Source organism: Strigops habroptila, chromosome 3 (genome assembly GCF_004027225.2).
Source record: "Strigops habroptila isolate Jane chromosome 3, bStrHab1.2.pri, whole genome shotgun sequence".
In the NCBI taxonomy this organism is placed as follows: Eukaryota; Metazoa; Chordata; class Aves; order Psittaciformes; family Psittacidae; genus Strigops; species Strigops habroptila.
The window spans coordinates 74371755-74383948 of record NC_044279.2 but is presented as its reverse complement, the minus strand read 5'-3'; the positions used below and the strand labels follow the sequence as shown (position 1 = coordinate 74383948).

Genomic DNA, 12194 nt, shown 5'->3' with positions numbered 1-12194 from the left:
GATTTTGTGGGAGAACAGGCCAATACTTATGTTGCTACAGATGAAAATTGAGCTTCTTTTCAATGTGAGAATGTTTTTAAGGCTGGAAGAGTGAGAAAAACAATTCCCCAGAGTTAGCTCCAACTCCATGGCTTTTTAAAATATCTGCACGATGAACAACTTTGCAAAATGTTCCGGTTTCCCATGTGTAAATCTGTATTCTGGGCAAACATCTCTGAACAGAAGAGTTAAATTGTGAGTGCTGTATGAGAGCTGCCAGTGGGAACATAAGCCTTGTTACCCAGATTAACAAATGATAAATCATTACCTTAGCACTCTCCGCAACTGATGGTTAATTGATTAGTGTTTGTAAAGTGCACTGGAAAATTAAAGTGCTATAGCAGAGCAAAGTATTATTATTAACAATAATATAAGAGGCACTTTTTTCTAGTCTGTAATAATTTTTTTTCTCAACATAAGTAGGTACAAATTCTTTGGGAATGCCCTTCTGCAAGCAGAGGACAAGTGGCTGCCAGCCCAAGGTGACCACGTGGTTTTGTAAGCAGTAGAAAATACCCCTTCCACATAGGTGCCTGCACACAAATATCCTACATCCCATTACAATCTCCCAGTAACTTGCTGTATGCCTTGTGCTGCTCTGCTTCATACAAACTGTTACAAGTTGAGCAGAGAAGGATCAGCTCTCTTCCAGATCCATAGCAGAAGCTATCACAGGAGGATACAGATGGCCAAACCCCATGTTTTTTTTGGTTAGCATGAAATGCTACTAGTTCAAAAACTGGGTTTGAAACCAAACAAAAAACCCCAAACAAACCCAAACTAAAAAGAAATGCCATGACCCAAACCCTGCTGATGAGCACAGTGGTTAGCTTCACGTTCAAGGACAGCAGGGAGATGCAAACCCTGCCATTTCAGTGAGCAGCAGCACCAGGCTCCCATGGAGCCATAGTTACTGTCAGACTCTAAGATGTAGGTCGGTGGCAGGGACCTTGGTAACTGAGAACTCCAGTGCCAGTCTGGGACTCTTGAGCTTTCTCTGAATCCTTATTCTTACCTATTTTGCCCAGCAACTCCATCCCAAGTCACAGATCCAAGAGGGAGGTAGCCCAAGGCTCAAGTACCTGGATCCTCTAGATGCTGCTCCACAGCCAGAGACTTTGGAAATACAAAGTCCTTGGCTTTGCAGAGATGCCCTGCAAATCCAGGCCAGAAGCTGAAGAAGCTTGCTTTGGATTCAATTTGAGATTGCTTTTTGAATTCTAAATTAGCATTTGGGACTCACTAACCTCTGTTTAATTGAAAAAACTTCCAGCTAGGCCTACAGATCCCCTAGCAGGTTATAAAACTGGCAACAAGTGCTGCAACGCTTGGGCACGCTGCTGGGCAGGAGATGGGCACTGCAGGGACTATGCCACTGCAAAACAACTTCTCAGTACTGACAAATACACTAACTTGGACATAGTTCTGCTTTTAGTGCTTGACAAGGACTAAGCTGAGTATTCCGAACTCAAGAGGCACTCATTCAGGAGCTCAGTAAGGCCAGATGAGCACTTTGGTGATGAGAAGCCTGAAGCCTTTCTGCAGAACACCAATTTCATTTTGACAACCCTCCTGCCCAGCCGCTGGGTGAGATATGCCGGTGTTGTCTTCTCACCTGTGCATCCAGTTCCATGATGTGAGCTACTTTGTTCCAGCCAAATCCAACAAACCTCCTGTCATACTCCGGGCAGTCCTTCCTCACAACAACATATGGCTCAAAGTCTGCTTCCCACTCGACACGGTAGGGGGTGGTGGCTGTTCGCCATTTGGCAAAGTTTGTTGGCGCATGCCCTTTCGTCCAGACGTGATACCTGAAACAGACATAAATGGCATGGATGTGGGAAGGCAATTAGATAGAATGCATCTTGGCAAGGCAACAAAATGTATCTTGTTAGATGAAATGCTCAAAAATAAAGACATTAGCATACAGTTCACATCATCATTTTAAAGACAGAGTGGAGGCAATTTCTAGGAGTATTTCCAGCATGCTTCCCGAAGCCTCTATCTGCTCAATGCTTAAACACATCTAGTTGGTGAAGGATAGTGTGAAAACACTACCTAATGCTAATGTGAGAAACAATTACAAAGTACGCAGACAGTTCATCTGCACTACAAAGTGCTGTGGCTTGTACCTAGCAACCAAGTGGCTGTATCAGTGCTCTAAAATCAGTGTGAAAGTCTGCAGCTCAGGTAAGGTCCCTAAAATCAGCTATTTCCTTCTACACCACACTGACATTCACTATCTGTTTTATATGCGATTTTATAATTTGTATGAGAGACACCTGCAGCTCTGGATAGATTTTCTGTTTTATTAGTTACTGTGATTACGATGACAGGAGCCAAAGTGCATAATTAAATTAATAAGTAAAATATTACATAAAAGCTTCCTATTGTACTTTCTACATTGTGGGGAGTACCCATATGATCCTTAGTAAGGTAATCAATTTGATTTACAGAAAAAGATCCTTTTATACTTCGCTAATCTTGTTTAGGTCACAGCAGGTCTCTTCCAAGCACAGCTTGAATGCATCCCATTAGTGCCAGGGTCAATGATTCTCTCAACAACTTCTTCTTACACCTTCCAAAAATCAATGAGACAGGCTCTTTCTGCAGACTCATAGATTAAATAATGAAACAAAGGCATAGCTGGCCATCTGTATTACAATGCTCAGGGATGTGTAACAGAAGGGGCAAAACAAACACCCTGCCATTTTGTAATGGAAGGTACATTGAATTCACAGGGATGACTTGTGCTAAAAGTGACGAGATTTGAGCATTAAATATTTTCAGAATTAGGACCTGAGGTAATGTTTCAACCCCAGAAATCCTCATAACATTGTGAGCCATTGCTAAAAGCAGGGACGTAAAATCACACCTAGGAGTTTTCACTTGGACTGTATATTTGTATGGCTTGTAACAGGAAAAACAGAGAGGTGTTGACTCTCCTTGTTCAGGGGCAGTGCAGGAGGACAGAATAATTAGGATAGCACTGGGGTCCCAAGTAACGTATGGCCCTTTGAAGTCTGCATTTGTAAACTGTAAACAGGTTGCATCACTTTCAGTTATCTGGCTCAGGGAACTGGGAAAACAGCCCTTCTGTATTAAGAAACCTGACAGAGAATTAATTCTCCAGAGATTATTAGAAAAGAGTGCCAGATTCACAAAGATGCTTACAACGCTTAATGCCCTTTGCAATCACCTCCAAAAAGCTAATCCCTTTTCTTGGTCTCTTTTAGAAATGAGGGGGTAACCCACCCAGTTATGGGCAGCTGTCTATGCTGGAAAAAAAAAATATAATCACAATGTGGGGTTTAAAATATGGGAGTGTGGAGGATGATTTATCTTCTAAAATCCTACCTCCAGCATTTTGAAATTAATTATGATAATAATAATAATGACTACTAAACACTTACAAAGTGATTTCTATCTTAAAAGCCCCATACAAACTTCAGTTAATTGAGAGATCCCTGCAGAGAAGCAGTCAAGTGCTGCTGTTGTTCTAGTAACACTCTCCCACTGATTTGAACAGGGGGGAAACAGGATGCTAACCATAAAAGCCAGTAATTTCTTTCCACCCTGTTTGGGGATATCAGTGTAAGCTGTTACAGCAGCTCAGGTATAATCTCTGTGAGTTGAGGGAGCTGACCAGCAGGGAAAAAAAATTGGGAAGAGACATTGAAGGGAAAATATGGAATTGAGATTGGAGAGATGAAACAAAGTAGGCAGGAAGGAATAGACCTGATTGTACCAAACAAAATAATACCAGAGATGATCTACTTGCCTCTTCAGAGTTACTGATGTGAGTAGAGGGAAAGAGGAAGACAAAAGGATGGCTAAGGTCAGGACAAAGATGCTCAGATAAGGTGCGTGCACACTAATTATAAAGGAATAATTAGACCGGAAACAAGAACTGTGAGAGTTCAGGATTACGTACATATCTGTACATACAATATATACGAGTCTGCATATATACGTACACACATACAATCTGCTGGAGCTGGGTCATGGCAAATGGCTGATAACCAAATGACATGTACTGCAAAGTAAGATATGCAGAGATCATTACATGGATGTTCATATAGAGAAAACTACTATAAAAGAGTGAGTCATTTCCAACAGACTTTACTCTCAGAGATGCAGCTGTGGGACGTGGTTCCACCATCTGTACTGGTCTTCCATCTCACAGGATAAATGAATAAGACTAATTTTCCTGCTCAAGCCCTTGTCACTCAAGATGTAAATACACGTCACATTTTAAGGCTGCACTCAATCTCACTGACTCCCAGAACTTCCTGAAAATTGTGAGCAACGTATTTTTCACTACACTGGCAATTTTGGCAAATCCAAACAAAATCATTCGATCTCCATAAAGTGCTGATGAATTTCTTTCCCACAGTTCATGGAAAACAACTGGAAGAAAACATACCTACCACTTTGGATCAAATGTTTCATCTTACTTGTGCTATTGATTGCTTTGATTTAAAATAAAACTTCAAAACTGTAGTAAATTTTGCTAAAGTTAGTGAAATTAAATCATTATTCTTCTCAAAGAGTTCTTCCTCCCTCAAAGCTTCCTGTTTCAGTGAGAAAGATGATTCAATGAAAGAAAAAACTTTTCGAGATCTGTTCTCAGATGCTTAAACATTTTGCTGGCTTGTGGATGCAATCAGTTAATTAGTTAATCAGTTGTTACTGGTTATGTTTTCCCAATGTGATGCATCTTTTACCAGCTGTGGTCTCCCTTGTGCCTGAAAGCTGTGTCGGCAGTACATTTGTGGTTCATCAGCTATTACCCAGGCACTGAGGGGGCACATCCTCGGGAGGCACAGTCAGCACCTGCAAACAAAGCCAGGAAGCTGGCACAGAGCAACCTGCTTCCGTGGAGGGTTTCCAAATAGCACACCTTGCCAGCCACAGATGCTCACGTCTTCCCTTTTCTTCTGGTGGTGACTGGGGGATGTAATTGAGAGCCGTTTTGTACTTCTTAGTTGCCCAGAGCTAGGAAAGGTCACCATTTGGGAAAGAGGTGGCAAAAGCAATTTCAGTGAGGAAAAGATTGTAATCTACCACGTGGCATGAGGGACTGGGATGCTGCAGGCACTCTCAGCAATCACTGTCACAGCGGTCCTCCCCAACTCACTCCCACCCGTTCAGCCTTGAATTGCAGTGTTATTAAAGCACCTTGAAGGTAGAGGTGGAAATTCTCATCCCAGATCACAACTGCTTTGTGGCTGTTGATAGATTTGAGCAATGAAATGAGCCAAAGCAAACTGGGGCAGCATTTGCAAATTGTGTCCTACATTAATATGTACACCGGCTACAGACCGCATGTTCTTCAATTCTTATTTAACCTTGCTCTGACAAAACTCCCACTGATGTTAAAGACAGTTTTGCCTAAGTGAGACTTGAGAAAGGACCTCCAAATCTATCTGTGTATGTAACATGCCAACATGCTGTATAGCTTGAGGATGAAATCTGTAGTGGAAGGCCACTTCTGTGGAAGCTGAAAATTTGATTGTTGGTGGAATGTAGCATCTGAAAATCCTGAGGGTGTTATTTTCCACTAGAAGGATATTTTTCTTTCAACTATGGGAGAAACAATTATTTCCTATCAACAAATCTCTTGTTAATTTGTACGTTTTTGACTATTAAGGAATGATGGAAGAGTGAAAGGCACTTGCTCTATCAGTAAGTATCCTTAAGTAATTTTCCAGAGAGAGGTATGCCTCAAGTTTCTATTTCAAGTCAGCCACTGGTAGAGGCAGTGTCATGATTACGTTTTCTAGGCTCACACAGGGCGTTTGCTATGCGGCCACATGAGGGAAGGGTGGCTGCTGCCATGAGAGAGGTGTGCAATACACACAAATGAGGAAAGCTCTAAAGAGAAGGATGGGAGAGGTGATAAAGAGCTCCACTGGCCATGGATAATACCTGGCTTTTTCAGAGTTTTTATCTCTAGATCTCAAAATACTATAAAAAGGAGAGGTGAACATTATTACCTGCATTTCAGAGATGGAGAACAGAGATGTAAGAAAGCGAACTGATTCGTGTACCACCTCTCAGCAGGGCAGTAGTGGAGCTGAGAAGAGAACGCAGGTCTCCTAAGCCCCCTCTCTGTGCAACATCATAAGGCCATATTGTACTCTTCCCATCACTGCGATGCTTTACAAATGTCTGTTAATCAGACCTTACCACACACACACCCCCAAGAGACAGTTAACCCTGGTAGTTGCATTTTAAAACCAAAGAGTCTGGCAGATAATAGAACTGACTTGTTCACAGCCATAAAAGGTGCCTGCTTCAGAGAGGAGCTCCAAATTTAGGTGTTCCTCACTTCCCAACTTCTAGTCAGAGTACACTTTTACCTCTGCATTGAGAAACTCTAGCTATTTAAGCAGCTGTTTCACACTTTGAAAGAGCACATGACGAGCCTGCATTTGTTTTTTCCCATAACTCAGCAAGGAAATGAACAAACGAGCAGAGAGAAATTATTTCTGGTCACATGAGGGACACAGCAATCTGGACAGTATTTGGCAGCTGAAAAGCAAATTACGTGCCCATGAATGTAATGGTTGTGCTTGATTTTGTAGCGCAATAAAAAATGATGGAAATAAACCAAATTCAATTTAACAACTGAAGTCCTTCAGTAGAGGATTATAATACCAGATAACATGCTGAGCTTACAGATGGAATATATCCACATATGATTCTCTTCACTGCCTCTCTATGAAAAGGAAAAATAAATTTCAACAGGTTTCTTAATGGAGCTACCTAGCTGACAGTGAGACAGAAAAATCAAACATTTACAAGAACATAAAAACAATCTTTAGAGATCATGACCACACATTCAACAAAAGTACTTGCCACTACCTGAAAGTGAAGAGGGTTCCCATGTCCAACATAGAGAGCAGCTCTGCTTTTGACTTGGGGAAGGAGAGGCGGTAGCGCAGGGTCTCAAAAGCAGGTACAATCAGAGCTTTCTTGGTGTTAGCCAGGTCTAGCTGGATGACAGACTTCCTGGCGAAGAGAAACAACAAATAAAAGTAGGAAAACTTCAAACCGAGCAAATCACTTGGCTTTTCAAAATTAAGTTCAGAGAATGGGCAGTTTGATACTGTAAATTTAACTATGGCCTGTATTTTTTCCCTGGGTGCTTCATATTTTCCTCTACTTTTGAGCAAGGAGAACAAGAGTTCAAAAAGAGCTTGTATGTTTGACTGATCAATGATGCCCTGCATGTGCAGGGGTGCACAGGACTGACCTAGCACTCTGAGCACAGCCAAATGACCACCCTTTTAAGATAAACATAGCTGAATGTTAATACATACATGGGAAAGAGCTGTCCAGTCAATGGCAGTTCTAAAAAAAATTGGATTTATCCAGGATTCAGTGTGACTTCACAAGATGAAGAGCTGGAAAGTTTGGCTGCACTTCAGCCCAGCTATTCTCCATGCTAAGCTGTGCCATCATACTTGCTTTTTACCTCTGCTTTAAAGCTCTGCCTGTCCTGCAGGGTGGGTGTTACCTTAACACCACTGTGGACCAGATATTTGCTCTCAAGAACACTATTGTTTGTAAAAGTACTTTTTATTAACTTTCATGGCAGTGGCCAAATTTAGTTCCATCTGTGCCTTCGCCTTTCTTTCTCCCTACATAACCTAACAACATCCTTGTACTTTTCATGGGGTCACAGACCCTTCTTCCACAGGTGATAAATTATCTTTTTTTCCTGAGTTCAACCAGTATCTCCCTGTTCAGCCAGGCTGGTCTCTTCCCCATCGGTTTGATTTTCAGCACATAGGGACTGCCTGCTCCTGTGCCTTAAGGATTTCATTCTTGAAGAGTGTCCAACCTTCCTGGACCCCTCTGTCCTTCACTAATGTTTCCAAACGAATTCTGCCAACCAGTGTCCTAAACAGGCCAAAGTCAGTCCTCTGGAAGTCTAAGGTGGAGGTTTTGCTGACCTTCTTCCTGACTTCTCCAAGGACTGAAAATGCAATCATTTCATGATCGCTTTGCCCAAGACGGCCTCCAACCACCACAGCACCCACCAGCCCTTCTGTGTTTGCGAACAACAAATCTAGCCAGGCATCTCCCCTAGTTGGCTCACTCACCAGCTGGGTCAGGAAGTTACCTTCCACACCCCCCCAAGAACCCCCTTGATTGTTTCTTCTCTGCTGTGTTGTACCTCCAGCAGACATCTGGCAGGTTGAAGTCCCCCACGAGAACAAGGGCAAGAGACCATGAAACTTCTCCCAGTTGTTTGAAGAACACTTCATTCGTAGCTTCATCCTGGCTGGGTGGTCTATAGCAGACTCCTATCAGTAAATCAGCTTGGTTGGCCTTCTCTCTGATCTTCACCCACAAACATTCAGTCTTCTCACTCACAACATTGAGTTCAAGGCAGCCAATGCACTCCCTGATATACAACATGACCCCATCATCTCTTTTTCCTTGCCCATCCCTTCTGAAGAGCCTGTAGCCATCCATTGCGGCACTCCAATCATGCGAACCATTCCCCCATGTTTCTGTGATGGCGATTATGTCATGATTTCCCTGCTGCACAATGGCTTCCAGCTCCTCCTGTTTGCTGCCCATGCTGCGGGCATTGGCATAAATGCATTTAAGTTGCCCTGTGGATCTGGACTCTAACAGCAGCACACGCTACCCCCTAGCTCCTGTCTAGTGAGCCTGGTGTTATTCCCTTCCCCCTAGGAACCTAGTTTAAAGCCCCTTCTATAAGCCCTGCTAGCTCCTGGGCTAGAATCCTTTTCCCCCTTTGAGACAGGCGTACCCCATCTGCCGCGTGCAGGCCTGGTGCTGTAAAAACTAACCCATGGTCAAAACCCCCAAAATTCTGATGCTGACAACAGTCATGGAGCCAGGAATTAGTGATCATATGGCCTGCCTGCCAGAGGTATTCCGTCTGTTCTTTCCTAAAAAACTAAAACCCAAAGAAAAAGAAAAGGAAGTTACTTTTTCATCCCCAAACTGAATCTTACTGTACTTGTCATTAGAAATAACTCTGTCTCGATTCTCCTTTCATTATCTTCATATTTCATAGGAGAAATATGCCTCTGTCTCCCTGTCAAAGTCAGTTCCCTCTAACAGGATTCACTGTCCTGATTTTTACGTTACTGCAACAAGCAATCAAGGACAATGTTGACAAGCAGCAAACTCTCTACAGCCTTATAAGATGAAGGAATTGGGATCACTGTCATAATAACAGAAGAACCAAACAAACCACCTTTCTTGGCCCAGAATATCTAGAATTCATTTATAGTGCCATCAGAGAAAAAGAAGAGGAGCAGGGCTATTTAATAAAACCTGAATTTTAGCAAATTCACACCACCCTATAGGCCTGTTCTATAAAAAGAAGTCTGTTCTCAGCACCTTACTGCAAAGTTCGCATTGTTTAAAGAAGCCCTGCTACACTCCAGTGAACTTTTCACAACTGAAGGATTTTAACAGCATCTTATAACTTTTTTGTACTTTCTTCACTACCTTCTCCCTCACCATCACTAATGGCCAAGATACCTGCTTGTAAATAGATGACTTCTTCACAGTCAGCCTCCATGACCTTCCAGAATCATTAAGTAGTGCCAGCATCTAGTCTTTATGATGCTTTTAATGTTTCTCCCCCTTCACACCTTCTCTGAGAGCAGAGGACACTGACATAGTTTCTCTTCCAACATCTCAGGCTTTCTGGTCTCTGTGCAATCTATCAATCAGCCTTGAGTGGTAAAGCTTTGGGGATTCAGTTGTAGGAAGGAGCAAGTAACATTTGCAGTGATGCTCACCCTTTGGGCTGTGCAAGGAAATAGCTGCTTCCGTTTACGGATCTCACTGTCTCTTTGTTTGATGGGGAGCTCAAAAGTACCAGGCAAAAATCAAGGCCTTGATGTGCTTGGCACTGTCAAGGAGGAAGAGACCATCCTGTCCACCAAGAGACAATGAAGCTGAATAAAGCTGAAGTAAGTATAGGTATTGTTGCGGTTTAAGCCCAGCTGGTAACTCAGCACCACACAGCCGTTCGCTCACCCCTCTGTTTCCCCCCACTCCAGGCGGGATGGGGAGGAGAATCAAAGAATGTAAACCCCACGGGTTGAGATGAGAACACTTTAATGACTAAAATAAAATATAGTGAAAATAGAAAGAACACCAATAATAACAGTAATAGTAGGAAACAACAAGAGAAGAAATGAAAGCTCAGAAAACACGAGTGATACACAACACAATTGCTCACCACCCGCTGACCGATACTCAGCCCAACCCGAGCAGTGATTGGCTCCTTCTGGTTGACTCCCCTCAGTTTATATACTGGGCATGACATGCTGTAGTATGGAATACCCCTTTGTATGGTTTGAGTCAGGTGTCTTGTCTCTGCTCCATCCCAGCTTCTTGCGCCCCTCCTCGCTGGCAGACCATGAGAGACCGAAAGGTCCTTGATCAGAGTGAGCGCTACTGAGCAACAACTAAAACATCGGTGTGTTATCAGCACTGTTCTCAGAATGAAGCCAAAACACAGCACTGCACCAGCTACTAGGAAGGAGAAAAATAACTGTTACAGCTGAACCCAGGACAGGTATCAAGGAAGGGTAACAGCAGAGACTGTCAGACAGAGCAAGCTGTGCTGAAACTAGTGTTGAATGTGACTAATTTTGTAAGATATGGGATACAAGCACAAAACCAACATGGGTATCAATAATCCATTCTGCACACTCCCTATTCTTGTCATCTGCAAATTTAACATAGCTATCAATGGCAGAACTGTTGGAAAAAATAGATGACTACCATCATGAAGACAAACAAATGGCAGAGGGGATAAACTGATACAAAAGGATGAAATCATTTGTACTGTCAAAGGTCAACATGAAAAGATAGGTAAGTGGAGAGAACCAGAAGTCTGAAAGCAAGATGCTTGTAATAGATACAGTCACAGAGAACTGGTGGAAGTACTTCAACAGTGAAATAGAACAGTGGGATAATCTCTGCAGAAATATTTTCAAGAGATATGTTAAGCATCTAAGGTGCATGTCAGTAAGGTCAAAGTGGAGAGGTTCACCAAAACTGATCTGGGACTTGAGATATGCTCAGTCAAGAAGTCCAGCCACACTGACCTCCGAGTAGAATAGCCTGCCTTTGATGTGAACTAGATGACATAAAGAACTAATGTAAGTGGAAGGAGGAATCAGTGCTGACATCTAGATGTTGAATCTGAGTGACAAAGGACAGAAGAAGCCACGTAAAATGTGAGAATGGCATGAGGATTTGGTAGATAAAAAACTCCTTCCATTTTCTCCTGATGACTTGGCTGGTGGTCTGCTCTTCAATCAACCAGCTGAAAATATAGCCTCTTCTTATTCAAAGCAAATCTACTTTTCCTTTTCCATGGGGTGACTTTTTTATCCTGTTTTCAGTGGATGTGCCATTTGCTGGTTGACTGGTTCTGTGGTACTTGGAATAGGAAAATTTTCAGGTTATTTTCCAAACTAGCACTGGGTAAACTGCTTAATTCCTGCACTATCCTTATGATGGCTGAGTTTTGGATTCAGTAATATTGATTCAGTATCCTTTCTCCTTTGTCTGTCCTTTTCCCCCAAGCCCCAAAATAAGGATACATGGTTTTATGAAGAGCTTTCTCTTTGCTAGTGTTGTCCAGGAAACCGTTTCCCAGGCATCTTTGTGTTCAGACCTGATGTATGTCATTCTGACACAGTGAAGGTTAGGTTAAATTTCTAAATCTACTAATCAACCCTATTTTTTGCAAAGCTTGGAAGAAATGAATCTTAAATCACAAGTCTCCTCACAGGTTAAATGAACTCCAGCATATTGATGTCAATCTTTTTATCTCCATAGTCCTTTCCAAAAATTAACACAGATTTCTCATCATCATGGGGCAGATAATAATATCATGCCCATTTCTGGAGGATAGAGAAGCTCAAACACAGAAAGGTTATCAATCTTATCCTAAAGCACTGAATTAGGGGAAAAAGAAAAAGGTCCATTAATTAAAATCAACTTCCACCATCAGGACTCAGTAAGTGGTTAGTTCGAGATCAATGAATACAGCAGTCAGAGTTTGCGGTAAGAACTGGAGAGTTGTCAGTCCACTGTTGAATTCATATTCTTAGAACGTTCCTTCTCTCTGCAAA

At 42.3% G+C, this 12194-nt stretch overlaps 1 protein-coding gene across 6 annotated transcripts in view; it reads right to left on the bottom strand.

Annotated features, from left to right (window-relative positions):
- LARGE1 (LARGE xylosyl- and glucuronyltransferase 1) overlaps window positions 1-12194 on the bottom strand; it is a 277729-nt gene that overhangs the window by 8425 nt on the left and 257110 nt on the right. For all 6 annotated transcript variants that reach the window (XR_003990374.1, XR_003990375.1, XR_003990373.1 and 3 more), the window contains 2 exons: window positions 6910-7056; window positions 1655-1850 (listed from right to left, as the gene is read on the bottom strand). Coding sequence is in view for 3 of the 6 variants with exons in the window: in XM_030477990.1 (XP_030333850.1) it covers window positions 1655-1850; window positions 6910-7056 (343 nt within the window). In the remaining 3 variants the exon portion in view is untranslated. The remainder of the gene's footprint in view (window positions 1-1654; window positions 1851-6909; window positions 7057-12194) is intronic.